This window comes from Mizuhopecten yessoensis, unplaced genomic scaffold, assembly GCF_002113885.1.
Source record: "Mizuhopecten yessoensis strain PY_sf001 unplaced genomic scaffold, ASM211388v2 scaffold8765, whole genome shotgun sequence".
In the NCBI taxonomy this organism is placed as follows: Eukaryota; Metazoa; Mollusca; class Bivalvia; order Pectinida; family Pectinidae; genus Mizuhopecten; species Mizuhopecten yessoensis.
Window position 1 is genome coordinate 253,946 of NW_018407710.1, and position 22,642 is coordinate 276,587.

The 22,642-nt window shown below is 37.7% G+C and overlaps 1 protein-coding gene across 3 annotated transcripts; it reads right to left on the reverse strand.

Annotated features, from left to right (window-relative positions):
- Nucleotides 1–2,603: 2,603 nt before the first annotated feature.
- On the reverse strand, nucleotides 2,604–22,629 carry LOC110456500 (sodium-dependent glucose transporter 1A-like). 3 transcript variants are annotated; one of them, XM_021507289.1, is made up of 5 exons: nucleotides 22,494–22,629; nucleotides 12,162–12,264; nucleotides 6,059–6,245; nucleotides 5,556–5,847; nucleotides 2,604–4,656 (listed from the first exon to the last, which is right to left on the reverse strand). In XM_021507289.1, exons 3-5 carry the CDS (start codon nucleotides 6,227–6,229, stop codon nucleotides 3,602–3,604), a joined length of 1,518 nt encoding a protein of 505 aa, XP_021362964.1. In that variant the 5' UTR covers nucleotides 6,230–6,245; nucleotides 12,162–12,264; nucleotides 22,494–22,629; the 3' UTR covers nucleotides 2,604–3,601. The 3 variants fall into 3 exon arrangements, with proteins under 3 accessions (XP_021362964.1, XP_021362963.1, XP_021362962.1); XM_021507288.1 differs by lacking the exons at nucleotides 12,162–12,264; nucleotides 22,494–22,629 and adding exons at nucleotides 9,611–9,648; nucleotides 10,062–10,121; XM_021507287.1 differs by lacking the exons at nucleotides 12,162–12,264; nucleotides 22,494–22,629 and adding an exon at nucleotides 10,062–10,140.
- Nucleotides 22,630–22,642: the final 13 nt, after the last annotated feature.

Consider the following 22,642-nt stretch of genomic DNA (forward strand, 5'->3'; position numbering starts at 1 on the left):
TCATGTAAACATGATCTTTATAATGAGGGTAAACAAGTGAATAGGTCTCAGAGAGTAACAGGTAAGGGCTTACCTGGAACAGTGGAATAGTTGAACAATACACTGTGTAATAGTCAAGGAGTGGAAGTTTTATGATGCCATGTTTTAAGTATGAGAAACACCTCAAACTGTCGAATAGTCAAGATAATGCATAGTTCTCGACCCTAACGGGCCTAACGGGCCTCGAACTATCCATTATCTTGACTTTTCCACAGTTTTCGGTGTTTCTCCTATACGTACAGAAGATATGTTTTTGAAATGATTGTACAGTTGATTACCATTAAACACTGGTGTTTCCTTCTGCGCTCAAATATTGCCTCTTAAACTTACTTTCCAGGGCTTATCTTCGGAACATTTTTTCACAGATACCTATCTGGGGAGGGCTTCAAAAAGGGGGGGGGGGGGCAGATGTAGTAGAACTTTTTTTTAAAGGAAATTGAATGGTGCAGGCAATTTCCTGAAAGCTTATAAACCCCATTGAATTTGTCAATAAATAGTGTATACATACTGTTGCTATGTACTACTTAGCAGACATATATATGCGTTCTATACGTTTCTGATACTAATGATTAGATCTTTACGTGTTGTTAAGATCGATAAACATCTTATCTAACGAATTTCCGAGACAGTTGACGTTGATCCATGTTAAGTATATATTTTATTTCATGTTTATTGACAGTTTTGATGATACAGTGTTCTGCCTGCATAGAATATAACCAATTATAAAAAGAGTAGTATACAAAAAGAATTGTTCAAGCTTTGCATTCTGGAAAATAAAAGCAAGGAAAAACATTAAATAACCCTTCGGAATGTGTGTAAAAGGTCAGGATCGTCACACTTATAAAACCAATTATAAATAACAATAATAATTCGACGTTATTATATTTAAGGATTAACTTGAATATGTTTTTCATATTATGGAGACACAGCTACCATTCAACAATTCTAGCAATGTCCAACCACGTACTCATTTACAGCTGAGTAGACTTGAACAAGCGGAGTAAAGTATCTTGCTCAAAGATACAACACAGTGCCGTACCATGACTCGAACTCGCAACCCTTCGGTCACGAACCCGGCGTCCTTCCACTAGACTACCGTGACTCCAAAAAGGGAGATTTGAAAAGTGTCGTGCAGGCTTTGTATTGTCACGGAATTAGATGTTATCTAAGTCCGTGGTATTGTGGAGAACATTACCGTAGGTCAGGAAAACATTAAAATAAGCCTTTCGGAATGTGTGTAAATGTTAGGATCGATGTAGTCCGTATCTTTATTATTCGAGTGTACAGTTTGAGACTGAGGACTCGATAGACTATCGACAATGAGGCCAGAGATATGACGCCGGGCTCGTGACCGAGGGGATGTGTGTTCAAGTCACGACGCGGCACTGTGTTGTATCTTTGAGCAAGATACTTTACTCCGCTGGAGTACGTGGTTTGGCAGTGCTAGATTGTTCAATGCTAGCTGTGAGCGCCGAAATGGCAGCTCCGGCTGTATGCTCCCCGGGAAGTTGAGAGAGATGTGTGTTGGTTGCAAAGGCCCTATAACCACGGATACTAATTTGTGAACCACTTTGAGACGACTTACGAACTAGGTTGTGATAAAGCGGTTTATAAGAACTCGAATTATTATTATAAGACTATATATATATAGCTATCCTGGTATCCTGTCCTAGTCACTCGAACAACCTTGTAGTAATTAACGAAAGTTGAAACACCTCGCGGGAACTAGCTTCACCTGTAACGCAAACTGTTATAGCATCCATATTAAGACAAATACATCAAAGTCGACCGTCACGCCATTCACCTATAGCTATCAGTCAGAAATTTGTTTTCGCCAAACAAAATCTCCTTTTAAGATGCGCAGAAGAGCATCTCCGTAATAAAGTAACTAGAGTTACACCCCTTGCGTATGAGGCATGCGAACACAACCTTCTGCTTTTTAATATATATATATATATCGACAGGACTTTTAAAACGCTTCTTTTTCAAATCAATTCTGATACCAAGGGGATCATTCAACATTTTCTCTCAAATAATTGTTCTAAAATTTCCTTTAATGCATATTTTGCTAATTAAAGTAATGTTTTTGTGATTCAAATGTTGTTTGGTTAGAAAAGGGAATTTACTCAAAGAAATCCGGAACGACAATTCTAGGTAGTTATTGATGTTAATCGATTAAAAAAATACAAATTTTTTTTTTTTCATTATTTTGTACATTTTCAGACGATAAATGTGAAAAGCGACACTCACAGGGGCCTGTTCGTTTATGAATGCGGAACCGGTACGTCCGTTTTCAAATGTAACTTTTTCGGGTGTAAATCCTGGCGGACCTGCAAAAGTTTATGCAGGCCTTGCAAGGCTTGGTAAAAGCACCATCAGATTACTGGGTCCGACCTTATTTCATAAACGAACAACTCTGGTCGAACCGGTTTAACCGTTTGGACCGAGATAGACGAAAACGGCCCGACGTACTGTTCGAAGGGAAGTAACTCGAGTTAGTTTCGAAATCATCATAATACAGGATTGTCTTGTGTACGTAAGTTTTATTTAAAATGATAACGACATATCATCAACTACAGATTCGATAGCATATGGTATACTCAAATGAATATTCACTATTAATAATAACATTTAAAATTAGATAAAGCTAGACCTTCCCTTATATAAAGCTACAATATCTGCTATATATACATATACTGTAATGGACATAAAACAATATAACTTTGAAGTTATAACCTTTATTTACATCTTTGTGATGTACAGTTAAATCTCTATAGCTAGGATATGACAAGGGGCCTGTTCATTCATGCTGGCAAACCGATTAGTTTGTTTTTAATGGATATTTCAGGGATACCGCATGACGGACATGTAGATGCAGACTTTCGAGGTCGTTGTCAAGGCTCGCTAACAACATCAAATCACTACAGGTCTGTCTTACTTTTTCATAATTTATATACTCTGGTCCAATCGGTTAAACCGTTTGAAACGGGAAAATGGCCAAGGCATATCGGGATTATACACCGAACTGAATACTGTTAGTAAACAAATAGTTAAAACATTGTTACATTATTGGAGACCTTACGGAAACAAATTAAAACGGCACTGGATCTAACAGTATAGTTCATGGTTATACAGCTGGTAGGAAGTCAAAGGGCAATAACTCTTACACAAGTTTATAATTATTGTTCGAATTCTTTTGAATCAGGAGTTAAGCTTTTAGTTGGGTTTAGAAATTTAAAGAAGAAATACGTGAAAACGGACAAATGAATAATAGGTTGAAAAGTATAGAAATGAACGAGTAGGGTAAATGATGGGAAAGAGGCTTCCCGCGTAAGGCTACATGTTGTAAGAGAGACTAAACCCACAAAAAGATGTTGGGAACTAAATAAGTTGAACCTTAAAGAAACTACCTTGAACCAACTCCCCTCCCCGAACACACATCAAACTAATTTATCTTAAGACACAGTATTAGCCGGTATTAAGATTGAAGTTGCTTGTCGTGTGGCTCTACACTATACGTTTGTCTAGTGATACGTTTCTTTAGACAACGTATTAGCCAGTATTAAGATTGAAGTTGCTTGTCGTGTGGCTCTACACTATAAGTTTTTCTAGTGATACGTTTCTTTGCCATACTGAGAATTGTAAGCATGATATCGACACAGAAAACCACAATCGCCAAAATCATTATCATATATACAAAGGCGATACCGCCAAAATGATCGTAAGCATGTCCACCTAATTTCAGAAAAGCAAGACCCCCAAATGAGCTTCCTAGGAGAACCCATGTGATGGCTAGTCCTGTCAATTCAATGTGAAGGTCACCCCATGCGATCCCCGACGGGAAAATGGGCCCTATGAAAAATCCGGACATTCCCGTTAACACCCAAAGTGCTGTTTGGGAATAAGTTCCGACGGTGAACAGACCTACACTGACGCCGACCAAGCAGACAGATTCTATGACAAGGAGAATCTTCACACTAATCCACCTGGCGGACACGAACCCTACAAACCTACCTACAGCGTAGAAGATCCAATACAATGTGTTTAGGTAGCTGGCGTCATCATTGCTGAAATGAAGTTGATCGATGGAATACGACCTGATAAAGGTCGAAAACACCCTGTCAACAGCAAGGTAGACGAAATATTTCAGAAACAATGTTACTAGAATCAGGGAGCCGAAACAGAAGCTGCCCTCAGCACAGGATGCAGGGTTTAGCATCTCCCGCCATTTTCTAGTTCTCGTAAGTTTTTGTTCGCTGTTTTCTGTTTTGCCTTTCTTGTGTTTGAAACGTGGAGATGTTTTACATTGATACATGTAAAGAACACCAGCCATCACGATGGTCAGACCAGCAACACTACCGTACGCATATTCTATTGTGGAAGGGGAGATAATAACTGTTGTGGTCGTAGTAGGAATGGAGATAGTAGACATCAGCATCACGGAGATGTTTGAAACAGATGAGTTGGTTATATTAGGTCCAACGGTCTCGGTGTTAGCAAGGAATGGATTAGCTATAAGAGGAGCGATAAATCCGCCCACGCCGTAACCAAGGTGAACAATGTGTATCGGAGAGGCTGCCTTTTCCTTCCAACTGACTAACACTATTCTCTGTCCAGCTAAAAATGTAAAGAAGATCAGTTAAGATGACATGACGGATGGATACACGATATTGACTATGTTAGGCGCCATGGATTTATCCGATAGATTACAGTGTTATGTTCATGTTATACATTGTTTGGCTGAGACATTTAATACCGTTTGGATTAATTGCGCCATCTGACTCGCATAGTGCAGACTGAACGCTTGGCTGATTTTTGTTTGGTTCACAAAACATGTTCTTCAAAATACAAACATGGTTTTGGAATTAAAAAGAAACTATGATTGTACATATCGAAATGGCGTTGCTCTACTCGCTTCGTGACACCTCTCGTTACACATAAAATCATATCACACGATATCTTATACATTAAATATAGCTCATAACGATTATGTGATCCGCAGCTGTCACTAGAGTAACAAGGCGTCACATATTAACACGGTATTCCAGTCGATATTGGATTGGGCGTGTAATGCACACGAATGCTATCGAAACATTGCAGGATAAGGCATTACATACACATGTCGTTTCCCGTTCAACGATAAACACAGTTTTCACAATGGATAAAAGATTCAAAGAAAATTACGTTAAACATTAATAAAAAATGCCTTGTTATTATCGCTAATAACATTAGTTATATTGAATTGTTAATTCCTGTAGTCGGGTGAGGTAGTGGATAGGGTACTCCCCTTTCACCAAGACGGCCGAGGTTCGATTCCCCAATCGGACTTAAAAAGGTATAGTGTCACCTGCTCTACCCCTTGGGGTTTTCACCAGGTTATCTGGTTTCCTCAAACATTAAGACCCTCTACGCGCATGGATCCTGGCCAAAAAGCTTGATTCATGTAAGTTGAGCGAACTTCTTTCATAATTGTAAAATATATATTAGGTTTTATTTACATTATATAACCGTCTCACCAATGTCAATGGTCCCGATGGTGATGCCAAGCAGGAAATAGAAGACCCATAGAACCTCGGTTTGGTTAATCCACGGCACAATGGCCACTGCTGTCGCAGCTACCGTAAGCGATAGAGCAAGGAAGAGATCACAGTAACGTCCGAACCGATCAGTTAGCAATCCCCCAATCACTACACCAACAAATTTGCCAACACTTCGACCGGATAGAGCACTCGTGATATCCTCGTAGCTACTTCCGGTTCTTAGAACTAAGTCTTTCAATGTTGGACCATTTATTTCCATATATATTCCCTGTAATACACCGGACACAGAATTTTAGAGAAAGCTATGGATATTTTCCTTTTGTCCATGTGATTATTATTTTTTCCATAGAATCATCTTTTTTTTTTTTGATATTCCTAATTAATGTACGACCCTATAATTGCATCTTGAACATGTGCTATGCTGTTTCGCTGAAGGGTTACAGAAATTAATATTGTTACAAAGTAATTAAATTACATACCATTGCTATCCATACACATACTAGCGCCATGGTCCTCATAACTTTACTGCACGTCGCTTCCTCGCCGTTTTCATCCTTTTCGTTCTCAGCGGCAATCCTTTCATCTGACTGGCTGACCTTATTTCGGGCTGGTAGATTTCCTGGCGGTGTTATTGTCTTCAACTCCGCCATGTTTCATAACCGAACACTGCAATAAAGTATATGACACTGAGTTGTACGGATACTAGCAGTAACATGTACTGTATTCGATCTTTAAAGAGTTGGCAATCTTTGTAAAAAAAATGTATGATTAAATATCAGGTTAAATACGTTGTTAGATACAAAAATGCCTTCAACAGTTCAGTTTTATTTTTGAATTAAAATGCCTTTAAAATAACAACGATCACAATCGAATTCTTAAAGCAAAGAGTTACTGAAATGGCAGGATGACGGGATATCCCAGGGGAAGTGGGGCGCTATCCTTGACAATACAGAATGCTGAAGTTTGAAGCCCTGTAGAATCGTGGGTTTTTAATTTGTGTCTTTTGCTACGGGATATTGAAGAAACTAAAATCAAACTGCTGCGCCCCCTGCAAGACTTGGGAACTGTATTATTAAAAGTTCTTTTTACACAACCAATAACATGTTCTATGTGACGTGTCGATGACTAGTACGATATGTACACTGTTACCTTCATCAGACAAATGACCATTGAAGCGTATGCACACAAAGGTGTAAAATACATGTACGAGTTGTCAACATAATCGATGTCGATTCGGCTACGCTGTAAGCGAATGTACAATAGTTGTTATATATGTACCGAAATGACTCGATTCAGCTACGCTTGATCAGTGACAGTGTTTTTTGATTATTGCTTTTATATTTGTAGAATTATTGCTTGAAATAGTATACGTATTCCAGTGACAGTGTTTTTTTGCATTATGGCGTTCAAGAATGTTTTGGACTGATGGATTCGACTTTGAAGTGCATTTCTGAATTGATAACATTAAACAAGTTATCCCGAGGTCTTATATCTTTTTATCAATACACATATACTTTCCTACCGTACAAACTTATTGAAATGATAACTAAGTGCATCGTGACAAAATTGATGATGCGATCCTAGTTACGCTGCATTATGTGATGACACGGTGGTCACGCTTTCAGAATAATATCGCTCGTGAGAGGGTAAAGGATTCTACCAATGTTTTTTATCAGCAAAAACGGGAACGCCCTTGTAAAGTGCAGGAAAATAGTTCTTGTTGTAAAATATACAAATTTTAGTGTTTTATAACCACTTCCTCAATACCTTTCATATTTATGGAAAATCTCAAACCATTTCCTTTTTCATATGATTTTCCTGAAAAAAACCTTCCGCCAGTTTCAAAAACGTCCTATATAATGAGAACGTCTTTCGGATTCATTTAACATAACAATATGTTTCTTTCTGTTAGTATCCCCCTCAGTTACCATGGACTACGACTTATTTACTAACCGTAGACATGGCCTGGCCAATATCAACTACCTTCCTCCCGATGATCTTTATCTTTTCGCATTCGTTAATCAAGTAGCCAAATAATTGCGACTTAGGAACGAATACCATGCGACTTAATTTTATTTTTAATTTACGAACAGCTACAATACTACAGGGGTATCAGCGTTTCAGTTGAAAAACGGAATGGAATGAAAACGCAATAAAAAAAACAAATACGCAACGAGAACAGAATACAAACAAAAAGAAGCAATGCCTAAATGGAACGGAACGAAGATAATGTCACTGCCTGGAACCAGGCTTTTTTCACAGGAACGGAATGGATAGAAAGTAGGCGAAATGGCACGCGAGGAATGGCTGCAAACGAAATGGAATGAAACGGTCTGGGTTCGACAGAAGATAAACTATTCGAATCGATATTTCTGTTGTTATCTATAGCGGCTAGCTACGATCAATTTGCAGTAGAAAATAATGTTAAGTAAATGAATACACATTTGCATTTTCCATATCTATGGTTTCTAGCCCATATCAGCGACGCATAATTTATTAACTGTCTGTGAATAGTTTCGCCAAGTGATCTCGGTAGGCTGTTCGTGGTTAAAATAATGAAGGACGTACCTCCACTTGACGATTTCACAAAGCATCCAATACATATCAGGGATGTACATATTATCATCTCAAGGTTCTTTAATGAATTCGGTACATGCCCAAGCAAATAATCTATCGGTGAGGTCTGGTCAAATAATACGAATAATAATAATGAGTAGCTCGCTATCCAGTGCGTGCAGGAGTATGCATTTACGTCTAATACTGCGCATCACTTATTGTATACGCTTGTGCACAGAGGTGCTAGGTAAAGGATGTATAGGTACAGCATATATCAATACGTACGTTATTGAAACAATCTAAGGGTATAGTTCGATACTAGCCCTATAAATTGCCAGCGCAGCTTTCACAATCTAAAATGCGGACAAAAATATTGAAGCTATAAGATCAAAAGCATGTTTGTTTATATTAATCTTTTAATGCATGCCAGTCAATCAGAAAATGTTCTTCGTCTTTTATTGCAATATCAAATCATATAGCAATGGCAGATATTACCGAGTAGCTGTTCAACTTTTGTCTGTGCAGTTAAATATTCACAGTCTTGTAAATGTTAATTCGGCCAGACTGTCAAGGGTTTGTCTTAACTTCAGACTGAATAAGATAAGTTCCAATCTTACAGATGTGTATTTCATTGTAATCCATCTCTAATAAGTTTAATTACGATTTGTTATATTGAGCTAATTTAGTGTTATTTTTAATATGCAATTGTTGGAACAATAATTAATATTGATGTGCCAGGGTGGTTACCGGATGCTGAACATTTTTAACAATGAGGACAATACATACACATAATGTAAATAAAAAATGAAGATATAGGTGAATGCTCCAACGCGCAACTCCTCTATGGGATGACGCAAATCTTCAATGACAAACAAATGTCAATATCAAACCTGCTGTATTGTCATTCATAAAATATAATAAAAAGGTTTGAAGACATATAGTAGCCCAACTGTTTGCAACTACCCCTAACTTTAAGACAGAAGGACGAATACGATAATTAGGCTTGACATAAGATAATCTTAAAGAATGAAATGAAACTCATCCTCGATATCTCCAAGATCACATAAAGTACATAATCACTGGTTTCGAGTCACTGCATAACTATATCTACCTGTCTCTATATTAAGGTTATGTGTTTGCAATCTATAGTTCGTAAGAATACATTTGTTTTTTTCTAGATAAAAATGGTCATGTTTATGCAACAAACTTTTTGAAGATGTCTCGAATGTGTTTTTCATTTCCCGAATAATTATATTCATTATCCTTAGTATACATGATAATAAAAACATATTTCTCAATTGGTACATATTGTGCCAACCACACCTTTCCAAAACGCAACATTCACAAATCATGTCTCAGATGATAAATCTAATTTGCTTTACAATTTGGTTTCCTGTTATAAAGCTCTAATAGTTTATCGTAACAGGCCCTCACACCATAGTTTCCGGTCTTCAATATGTGCAGTCAGTACTTACGACTTATATACTGCGACGGAAACTGCACGAAGTGAATCCTGAGAATGGAATGCATGAAAACGCGAATGAAAACGCAACGAAAACGCAAAAGCTTTCACCTGAAGCGCTGACACCCTGTAACTATGACATCATATTAAGGTGCTAATATATCATGACTATTGCCTTGATTGAAGGCAAAGAGCACGACGCTATTTTATCAATGTAAATTGACATGTTTTGTTTCAATAATTATGTCAAAAACAATGTTAGATGAAACACTATAATCAAATTGTTATGTGTTTACACTGTGTATATTTCGGCTCAAAAGGTACAACTACACAGGCAGCATACGAACACTGATATTGAACCTGAACTTGTTACGGTACGACCACAATAAAACATTAGTCAAAACGTGAAAAAAAGTAAATAAAATTGCGTTAATTTGAATAAGAAATGGAGGCTGCGTACTTACGTTACAGAAGGGCAGCAGTGTTCTTACACTATTATGTTAAGATATGCGGACACATGCAAACCCGCAGCCTCCTTAAAACACTTGATAACAGCACACGTGACTGTGTAGATTTATTGACAGGCTACATAGGTACTAAGAAATGACAGTTTCATACATTCCATATTGGCAGAGATAATGGCCTATATGTGTCAAGCAACAGGTGTCTGCAATAGATGATCTAATATATTCGAAATACACTTCTGAAAAGTCTCAGCAATCAAATGAAGTTATATAGGAGAAAGCTATGTAAATGATCTGATGTCGATCATAGCGAGGTCCATTGAGCTGCATTTGTTGCGCTAATATAAGTTAATAAGGAAATGTCGTAGCTTATAAAGTTTTATTTCTAGACCATTAAGCTGGTGTAACTTAGTAGTACCGAGTCCAGCTGTTTGTTTATCAAACACGACCTGACCACCCACCTACGTGGTACTTTGAAGAAAGCCGACTGATAGCAGGTACATGTACAATACTTTAGATTCAAACGACGCCGCTATTTATCCTGAACACGTAAGTTGTTATTATAAATGTAAAGATATCAAATGGTACAGTGTTATAAGGTTTGAGATTCAAATCACACACATGTTTTTTCTACCTTGATATTAAGATTATTAAACTGTGATTTGACTTTATCTGTCATATGTTGTGTAACATACTGACAGTTTAGTAAACGGGGTCCCTGTTCGATGATTTTATTGTTCACGGTGGAGGAAATAGCATTGGTCAACAAGTAAGTGTGGTTAAGAAGTGTATAAATGTAATACATCAAACACTCCAAGACAAGACAAGTATGTTTGAAATGTGCGTTTTGTTTTCAAATATTGCATAAATATGTTAATTGTATCCCCTCATAGTTAATAATGTCCGGATTTCGCTGAAACATTTTTTTTTTTCAATTAATGATATAATTATGGGGATTTCAATCCGTCCGACTACCATTCGTTGCTTTAATATCGGTATATAATGTAAACGTAAATATCCTGATTTTCACTTGTTTATCATGACAATGTATTAATAATAATAATAATAATAATAATAATAATAAACAGCATTTATATAGCGCCCTATATAATTTGTAAAATTACTCTAATGCGCTTTACAACATATGGATAATAGTAATGGTTATAATTGTGAAAACAAACAACAAAGCTTGCAATCACTTTCATACATTTAACAAGCAATGTGCACACAATTGAACAAATAAAAGGGTGGTATTTACATGACGTCTTTGCAAAGATTCTAAAATACAGACGTGAAGAGGTGAGTTTTTATGTCCCTCTTTAACTTGACCAGGGTATTCGACTTCCTAATAGCAGATAGTATGCTATTCTACAACGTAGCCGAAACCCTCCCAAAGCATCTGTTTCCGTAGGTCACAGTGCGAGATTTTGGGACACACAACAAAGATTCTGACTCCGACCGCAGTGATCTTGACGGCTGATACAGGGTAACAAGTTCCTGTAGGTACTGAGGAGCTGTTCCATTCAGTGCCTTGTATGTGTATACCAGAATTTTGTACTGCGACCTGTATCGTACAGGTAACCAGTGCAACGAATAAAGCGCAGGTGTGATGTGCTCTCTCTTTCGAGTACGAGTAACTGCAGTGTTCTGAACCCTCTGCAGACGACTAGCTAGTTTGTCAGATATACCACAGAGCAGGGCGTTACCATAATCCAACCGAGAGGTAACAAATGAATGCACCAAAATCTTGCATGCATCTGCAGTTAGAAACTGCCGAATACAGCCGATGTTCCTGATCTGGTAGTAACAAGATTTGGCAAAAGCGTTCACTTGTTTCTCCATGTTCAGAGAACTGTCAAAGTATACCCCTAGGTTTTAACAGCTGGAACAGTCTCAATAGTTCTGGCACCAACCTTGAGCTGTAGAGCCATTGTTTGCTGACACTTTGGGGAAAAGACGATTAGTTCCGTCTTTTCCTGATTAAGTTTAAGAATGTTGGCTTTCATCCAAATACTGATATCTGTCAGACAAGCTTCCAGACTTTCTGAGACTTTATTCCAATTGGCAAACAATACACGTATAAATGTGTTATATACTTACCGGATGCGAGGTTTTTAAAAGAACACGTTTTTCATGAGACAACTCAGTCTCATCGAGCTTTATTTGAGGTATACTGTTTGTTATGTAGAGTTCGTTCCCAATTCTCCATCAGAATATGAAAAAAGATGGAAAAAGTTATTACAGCAAAAGATAGACAGCAAAAAATTGGCAACTTGCTCTTGGCCTTACCATTGTTCACTGGTAACCGGATGTCATATCGTGAGTTACGCTTCACCTGCGCCATATTGGATATACGGTTTGCTGCATTCAATAATCCTGTCGTGTTCAAAACATAATTATGCCATAAGAAAACATCGAAAATCAACGTAATATTAAGATTTCCATGCGGTTTGGGAGTGCTACATTGAATGTAAACTTGAATGATTAAGTTTAGAAAACACCAAACATCGAAAGATTGCACATCGTGGCTGTTTTTATATATCGGGAATGATTCTGGTTTCATGAGAACACAAACTCCGTTTTTGTTCTTTAGACAATTTCAAAAAGGTCTTCAGAAACTCATTATTTGATAATATTTCTAACCAGCTTTTTAAAATGAGGTTTTTACAATACTTGCAAAGATCAATAATTTATCTCTGAAAATACGGGTTTTTCAAGAATAAACAAATTAAAATGGCGGCTTTGATGTGTGAGGGTTATTTTTCATGACACATTGGAACACGAACTCCTTTTTAATTCACCATTCAATTTCAAAAATAATTTCAGATATTAATTATTTGATAATTTTATCGTCACCAGGATCAATAAGCTGTCAAAACAAACACTCTTAGATCAGGTTCCGCGTGATTGCACAGCAGCAACACAAGTCTCGCGATGTTTCTAATTCGACTGCCTGAACAATACAATCATGCGTGTTTTTGCGAGATCCGCGTGAATTGCCAATCTCTGAAATATACGTCTCTGGTTATGGTACATAATATATACATCATTTGATATAGCGCCCCATCTAGCTAAAATAAGCCACTCTAAAGCGCCTTAAAGTCTACAATTAATACAATTAGCATATACATTAATCAATACAATTTTGAGGAATTCGCATGAGCTGCTTTATCAGACGCTAACTACACTACTAGTCATATGCAACATGGCTAATATCTCCCTATGTGTGGGACCGTGCTTCCAACGGTATCATTTATAGTGCCACCTCACTTGAATGCTACAGCACAGATACCGTAACATCCACCACACCTGGGTTGTAGGTGTTGTGGTTAGTTATGGTCAGAAAGCCAAGATTGACCCTCATGATAGTAGCTTTTATAATGTTAACGATTGAGGCTGCTTTCTTTTCTTGGTAAATTTATATTTGTAATTTACCGGAACACAACGTAACATCGGAAGTACTTGATAGGAGGTAGTAGACGAACATGGCATTTTATATATTCTGGAAGGAAGTAAAAGTATTATTTGTATTTAGTTAATTATTTAATGAAATACAATTATGATATTTCTTGATGGAATGATGCTTACTTTTGGTATTTTTTTAGTGGTTGCTGTTTCGACATATTATTATTTATTATGGTTAACATGGATTTTTTACGTGTAAGGCGGGTTTTTTTTCTTTTCTATGGACGTAGCGTACATATAACCCGATTTTAGAACTCGCGCGGATCTTTAACTTTAACTGATTCACGTGATCGAAACGGGTAGTATTTCGCGTCCTTTGGAATCGGGCAATGTCTTCTGTGCCTGTTTTATGTTGATAAATATACATTGTGTGTACAATAATACGGACCAGAACCAACCGAAGATTGGCTATTTATAAAGGTTTTTTGTTTAACAACTACTTTCGGTAATTATCTTAATGTTACCGTTACCGTCAAATTATGTTTTTGCTATCAAAAATAATAATAGTAATTAGCAATGCTGATCCATATCATGACGTCAAACAAAACAATAAGCTCTATTCGAAACAAAACAGCTTCACTACATTCGTGAACGGGGCCTGGGCTAAACAGTGGGAACTTAAGTAAATAAAGACTGCCAAACTAGTATAGGTGGTATCAGACATGTACAGGTACACACTTAACTAGTGAGAACCAATCGAAAAGGTATAATTACTCTTTGTTTAAACATTCAAAAACTATTCATGTATTTAACATCAACTGTATATATATATTACTTTTTACAAACAATTGACATCTTTTCAAGCTAAATTTATGAATATATATATTAAGCCACAGTTATTACAACTAATAAGTCTTCAGATCCGTTGTTTCATTGCAATTGTAGGTTGGCATGTGGTTACACTATATCACCAGGAGTGTTCTCGCTTCCACCAATTTTTGGAGAACAAAGAAAAGTATTGATAAAGGAAGACAATGGCAAACCAATTATATTTAGTTTCAAACTATTCATAACCCCACAGATCACATAGGTAAGTTCACTTACCTGTGTGATTCGTATATTTTCAGTTCATGTGGATTCTAATTTAATATTTTGGGTTTAAAATAAATACAACAATTAACAGACAATCTATTGTCTACGTTTTCCATACATGTGAAAATTGGGCAATCTATTAAATCAAGCCGTGAACTTGGTGTAGCCCACCGCCTATGTGGCAGGCGGACCAGACTAGGACATACGTGGCAATCTATAGACTTAGGTGGACAAAATGTTTTAACAAAAATCTCTCAAAAACGTAACACGTAATTATTAATCTTTATTAATCTTGAGGATATATATTCATCCCATCGAAACAAACTTTGTTCAAGTCAATTACGTAATTGACATCGACAAGAACTGTGGCATGCATCGCTGTACCTACCTGTAGCTACCTGTAGCTACCTGTACCTGTACCTACCTGTACCTACCTGTACCTACAAGTGCCTAAATGTACCTACCTGTACTTACCTGTACCTACCTGTACCCGTACAATTGGGTTATACAATCGCTGTACATACCTGTGTCCGTACAATCGGGTTATACAATCACTGTACCTACCTGTACCCGTACAATCTGGTGATACCATCGCTGTACCTACCTGTACTCGTACAATCGGGTTATACAATCGCTATTACTTTATATATTGTTTACTTTTTGATGAATTGAATATCTTTTATGTACCATTAAAAATATATTGCTTCTTTGCAATGATATTGAACTAAACCAGGACCCAAATGTAGCATAGAAATCTCACATCTTAATGTTAGATCTCTCAGAACAAAACTTGATATCATTGAAGCAGAACTACATGAAAGTGACATATTGTGTCTTACTGAAACACACCTTTCTCCAAATATAACTGATGCTTAAATAACACTTAACTCTCATTCCCATAACATTCACAGACTTGATAGAAAAGGGGAGGAGTAATTATTTATCACAAAGACACAGTACATACTGAAAGAAGAATTGATCTTGAGCATGAAGATATAGAACTGATATGGATTGAAGTATTATTCAATAAGCAAAACATATTATTAGGATGTATTTATAGACCTGAATCAAATGTTGAATATTGGGATAAATTAGACCATGTTCTAGATAATGCATGTAGCACATCACTTAACATCATAATAACTGGGGATATAAATGTAAATATGTTGGATATACCTACTAACCACCATTTAAAAGACTAATGGTAAAACATAACTTTACAAATCTAATTAATAAACCTACCAGGATAACACAAACGCCACTGCTATTGATATTTTATTCACTAATAATATTAGTCTTATAAAACATAATACAGTGAATACACCAATATGCAGTGACCACTCTGTTATTCATTTTACTTGTTCATATTCTGTATGTAAACAAAACCTACCAGAAAACTATACTAAACTATGACAATGCAGATTTTGATGAAATGCATAAAGCTCAACATGAAATAAATTGGGAAATACTAATAAATACACTTGACTCGAATGAGTTTAATACATTTTTAACAGATTCTATTAATAATCAAATAGAAGAATGTATACCATCCAAAATTATAACTGTTCGCCCTAATGATAAACCTTGGATGAGGAATATTATAAGGCAAAACATTAGACAGAGAAATAGATTGGGAAGCGTTAGGGTTAGGGTCACCGCGTGGTAATGTACCTCGACGACGGTATAGGAGGACACAATCAGGCTGGCAAAGCAGCGGAAGTAAGTAAGGATGTGAGGCATAGCTTAACGCAGTTTGGCTTCATCACAGCAGACGAAAAGTGTAGTTGGGAGCCATAACAAAATGCCACGTGGCTAGGCTACACGTGGTTTTTCGAGGAGGGCGTGGTCAGGAGATCACCATGGAAAGAATGACTAGGCTATTGACATGCCTAGACAAGGCCTTGACGTTGATTGGCAGAGGTAAGGTATTGTTCAAAGCCAGGTGGGTGGCAGGTATTGTTTGTCATATCAACTCAATGCAAGGTGTGTTTGGACGGCAGGTAAGGTTGATAACTCGGTGTTTGTACAACACTGTTTTGACAAAGGCAAACTGGAATGCGCCAGTATTGATGGGCTCGGAGCTTAGACATTGGAGGTCACATGCAGAAGGCATGAACTGCAAGGGCAGTGGGTTGAAGGAAAACGGTTGCGTCACGGGGACAAATAACGTTACGGTGTGTACGGATGCTTCCGACACGGGCTATGGTGGCTATATATATGCCGAAAACACTCTGGCTGAGAGTGAGTGTAACGGAGAGCCTTTGGTAGGCATTCCTGTTGCAGTATGATCGAGCAGATCGACAATGTGTGTTGGGTTCATGGGAGGCCTCGGAGGCAAAGCGTAGCTCTACTTGGGGAGAGTTAGAGGGGGCTAAACGGGTACTTCTATCGGTAAGGAGTATAGTAAAGGTGGAGAAGGTGAAGCTAGTAATGGATAGCAAAAATGCATGCAGTATTGTTCATACAGGGAGTAGAAAACAAGATTTGCAGGATATAGCATTAGCGATAAACGAGTTTTGCGGGACGGAGCAAGTGCTGGTGCAAACTCAATGGGTCCCTACGGAGTTGAATACGAGCGCAGATATTCTTAGATGTTCGGACAGCGATGACGGGGGATTCAGTCCTGGGTTTTTGAAATATGTGAGGCGCGTTGGGGTCCACATACAGTGGATAGATTTGCGTGTGATTACAACGCAAAATGCTTGCGTTTTAATTCGCGATGGTGGTGCAGCGGCACAGAAATCAGTGGACGCTTTTTCGCAGGTGTGGTCGGGGGAGAACAACTGGATGGTTCCCCCTCCTCTTTTGGGCTGTAACGTTTTGGGAAAGATAAGGAGGGATAGTGCCGCGGGCACTTTAGTGATCCCTGAATGGGCATCCGCGTCCTACTGGCCAGAATTAATCGCGGAGAGATCAAGCTTAACAAGTTCCGTCGTCGACTGGATTTCATTCGGTCTCGACGAGGTGACAATGGCTGGTAGGGGTAATAACGGGATATTTGGCCATACTACTTTAGAATTCAGAATGTTGGCATTCAGGTTCATGTAAGATTTATGAATACGTGTTCCTTTTCCTGCAGGTCTGAGGTTAAAACAGCACGTTGGAGAGGCGCTCAAGGAGGCCGGAATAGAGGAGGGGAGTTACATTTACCTTCGTACGCTAGGCAGTAGTATGACGGCCAGACTTCCGGCATGCAAGGCGGATAGTACCAACACGAATTATTTTGCTATGTTTAGGAGATGGGAGAGTTTCATAACCGATCAAGGTTGCCAGGCTTTGCCAGCCGACTCAATTCACATTGCATTATTTTTGACGCATTTATTAGACAACGGTGCTTCAACTGCGGTGACAGATCGGCCATGTACGCCATCAAATGGGCGCACGATATCACCGGATTGACGGATCCTACCAATAACATTTTTGTCAGAAATATTGTGGAATCAGCAAGACGAACTGTTAAAGCTCACGTTAAGAAGAAGGAACATGTGACTTCACATATACTTATCAAGCTATATGACATTTTCAAAGACTGTAAAGATTTATTGATTGTGAGGGACCTCACAATGATTTTGTTGAGTTTCGCCGCGTTTTCAAGATTTAATGAATTCGTTTCTTTTCTTTGTTTGGATATTTCGATAAGGGACGATCATTTTTCGATTAAAATTAGAAAGAGTAAGATTGATCAGTATCGTCAAGGGGACGAGGTTGTCGTTAGTAAGGGCACTACTTCAGCATGCCCCTTGTCTATGCTCCTTCGTTACGCTGATCTCGCCGAGATCGATTTTGAGTCTGAGGATTATTTGTTTAAGCAGGTAGTGCGATCGAAAACGCAGTGCAGATTTATTTTTAAGCACAAACATTTGAGTTACACGGCGGTTCGAGAGTCTGTAGTAAAGCGCCTAAGATTAGTAGCCGGGGATATTGATATCGGGCTGCATTCTTTGCGTGCAGGAGGGGTTTCGGCCGCATCTGGGCAAGGTGTGAGCGATAGGTGTCTGATGAGGCATGGCAGGTGGCGCTCACAGTTGAGGAAGGACGGCTATATGTCAAGACTAGTTTAGACAATCGGTTACTAGTGAGCCAGAAGATCGGTATTTAGGCGTTAATTGTAAGCGGAGGGTAAATTTCATATGGCTAGATAAATTTGGGTAACTTTTCCTCTTTGTTTTTTTTTCTATAGCGCACGGCGGGCTAGGCGGGCAAACTGATATGTTTGTGTCTTGTTGTATATGACGTATTAGCTATTGGACATATTCCCGCGGTTCGGAGAATAGTGGGAATTATTTGTCTTATCGGTTCGATACGGATATTGCCGAGTGTGCTTAGCCAATCGGATTGGCTCTGTATGTAGCACGTGCGATACGTGTCAGCGTATCGGGTACGTGGGTCATTTCCTACCCGCCTTTCCAGCGCGACGGTCATATTAAATTTTAATAATATAGCTTTTGGAAGGGCCAGTGGATTAGCGTAACGTGGATATGGTAGAGTAATCCCAGCAACTTTAAGTTTCGAGCCTTGAAGGGCTGGTGCAACTCCTGACTTGTCTGGTTTACCAGTTATTTTCAGGTTGGGTGACTCGCTCGGTTTCCTATTCTCTAGTATACATGTATCGCACTAGTGTGTTATCTTTTGTATCACAAGGGGAAAGATACACGTGAGCAAGATAAAAGTACAGATTGATATGTATGTATAATAATAGCATTAGAATTGCATATGTAAGATTTTTTTGTGTAAGAACGTTGTCAATGTATGGTATTTTTGAAGCACATCAATTAAATGCTTGACCATAGCGCACGGCGGGCTAGGCGGGCAAACTGATATGTTTGTGTCGTGTTGTTTATGACGTAGTAGAGATTGGACTCACATATCTTTCTTCATCACATTACAGTTAAATCAAAATTGCGATACATTATAATTTACAATTGTATATTTACACATTTAAAAGCGACCGCCTCCGTCTCATCATAAAAAAATGTTTTAGAAAGTGTAAACTGAAGCGCATTATCCTGCCATAAATAAAACAACTTTTCAGTTGAAGTAAGTTCATCAAAATAGCTAAAGGAGTTTACTGCGTTTTTGAATAGATCATATCTGATATCACTATACACAGGACAGTCACAAAGGAAATGAGACTCATCTTTCACTATATTTAAGCAAATAGGGCATTTCCTTTGCTCTACTGACAGGTTACTGTGAAGCGTCCAGTTTTCAACATTTAGCGAGGTGGCTCCGATAGTGACGTGGTATTAAGTGACGTTATATAATGTTCCTTTACCTTGTCTTTTTTATATCTTCTGTATGTTCTTAGTTGACTGCTTAAAATTTTGTCGCTCCATAATTTCGAGAACCAAAAAGTTTCATCATTGCTGTTAATGGAACCGGTAATCATACGTAGTTTGCTTTTAACAGATGCGCGAGTGTTAAGTATATTTGAAACCTTAAGTTCGTTTCCTAAATTGCGGACACGCCCTTCCCACGAGTTCCTTTTCCTAGATGACTAAATATACACCTTATGTATCTAAAGGAGTTTACTGCGTTTTTGAATAGATCCTATCTGTATCCACATTTTGTAGTCTACAGTAAAGTCTTAAAACTTCTTTGTGTTGTTTTGACCGACAAGATGACCATCCAAAATCTCCAAGGATCCCAGTATTGGAAGTATACTTATTCACAGTAAGATACGCTTTAATTGCTTGGTTTTGAATGTTGTTGTTGTTGTTTATTAGAAATATAACACATACAAAATAATAACAATGTCAATATTGATGAACAAAACACAAACAAATGAGTAATTTTTCTAACAATAAAACTAAAACAAACAAAAATGCCCATTACATGAATCAATAAAATTCCGAGTGCCACTGTTACACGTTTAGGTCAACGTAAAGAAAATAAAGGTGACAAAAAATAAATATCTTGCGGACTTACTTATTCTACAAGAAAAGAGCAGTCCATGCATATACGCCTTTAAAAGAGAACTTTGAAAGTCTCGAAAACTAGTGAATGAGTTGAAATCTGATAAAGATGAATTGAAACGGAGTGTAACAGATTTAAGGTGGCGCTCTATGAAGGTGAAACTACCCTTAAGACTGTATATGATGATGAGAGTGAACTTTCTACTGTTAACGTTCTATCACGGAATGTTTGCAGTAGATCACTTGTTGATAAACTGAATGATCTAGATTTTTTAAACATTTTATGTAAAAATGAGATTGCATGTTTATACGAATGCTGGATTAGAAGTGATGACATATCTATGACAGGGTATACTGATCATGTCATACCTAGACTCCACGGCCGTGGAGGGGGTATTGTAATATATATCAAATCTTGTATAGCTGAGAAATGTCTAGTTGTTGAAACTGTTACAGATAGCATCAGTGTAAATTGTCATATCAATCTAGAAGGGATATCTAATTAGCTGTTCATTATTTCCCGCCCGTGAATAGCACGTATTATGAAAGGAATGATTTAGATTTGTTTATGTTACTAGAGGAAACTGTAAGTAAATATAAAGAGTATGGTGACGTTTTAGCAATAGGTGCCTTTGATCGAGTCAGTGAATTTTCAACCCATATTTTATCCCATATATTCGAATACCTTCCTGATTCCAATGTTTGTAAAGGGTAAATATGGACCTATATGTTAACCAATTCGGAAGGCAACTTTTGTCTCTTTGCAAAACAACTGGTCTTCAAAGTTTGAATGGTAAACAAGTGGTGGTAGTAAAGGTCATTGTACGTTTGTCAGTAACAATGGAGCCAGTCTTATTGATAAGGTTTTAGTCCCTGATACTATGTTAAAGAGAGCCAAAACCGTGTAGACGGACAAGGAATATACATATATACAGTTTATTTACAAAGTAATACACTATACACATACATATGATTATACATACACCTCATTCACTCATTCATACAGATGAATATCTACAATGAAACTATAAGATATATATATATAAAGTTCATGGCCTTTCTCTGTTCTGTATCTCCTTACGGTGTCTCACTGAATTACTGTTCAATTCTGGTCCCAGTAGAAAAACAATATCTGTCTAAATGACGACAGCACCATTCAACTTCCCGGAATTCCCGGATTCCACCCGATATCATCTGCTGATGACGAGGAATGACATAAGCTGTAGCCGCAGCATCATACCAGCTTTCTGTCCCATAAGTGTTGTCACTCCGACCCCTACGTGCTTTCTGGCGCACCAATGTTGTAGGCAGTCTGGCGAGTAAATTCACAATGTGGAACCAATGTTTAGTTGGTTGTCTTATCCACAATCCACCTTAGGCCATTTATCTCCGAGTTGGAATGAGACATCTGTAAAGTCCAGATGTACACGAATAATAATAATAATATTACTTGTACACACACTCTTCCAAAACTAGCACACTTTATCTAATATGTTCAAACTATATAATGATATCTGGTATAACACTATACATAGAAAATAAACCATTATGCTATAAAACTATATATATATATTAAAGATGGCTATGTGTGCATGCCTAAAACATATGTACATACATATATTGTAAATTATCTATGTCTCCATATGCATATTGAACAATACCCCGATGTATGCCTTAATAACACTGACAAGGTATAAAATGACTGATTAATGTTACAAAACATGACCACTTGAAATACTGTAAGTAGTACTAGCATGATATATCATAACGATCAGCTTTATATAACTTAATTAACACATACAAGTTACTTATTATGTTATCTCACTCTGTAACATACGTACACACGCCGTAGCGGTGAACTACATACTCGTAAACATTATACACATGAGTGACGCGCACCCGTACCTAGCCTACCTACACAATGCATGCACACTCTAAATGATCTAATACCCGACGAAATATGAAAGTATAGATATAAAAGTATACATAGAATAGTAGGATGATCAGAGTTAACACTTACCCTGTTTCATAGGTGGTCACGATGACTCTGTCTGGTTTTTCGGCCTTCTCAAAATGACACACGTCTTACCGCAACAATGGCTAATGACTGTGTGTGAACATTACTTACGTGGTCAGTCCAACTTTCTATTATAGCTTACCCGTGAATAG

What these genes read in the sequence shown, in the direction of transcription:
- LOC110456500 (XM_021507289.1), bottom strand. Translation starts at nt 6,229, where the DNA reads ATGGCGGAGTTGAAGACAATAACACCGCCAGGAAATCTACCAGCCCGA. An exon ending in TATGTGTATGGATAGCAATG is followed by an intron (nt 5,848 to 6,058) that starts GTATGTAATTTA and finishes GGTGTATTACAG; the next exon opens with GGAATATATATGGAAATAAA. An exon ending in CATCGGGACCATTGACATTG is followed by an intron (nt 4,657 to 5,555) that starts GTGAGACGGTTA and finishes TTACATTTTTAG; the next exon opens with CTGGACAGAGAATAGTGTTA.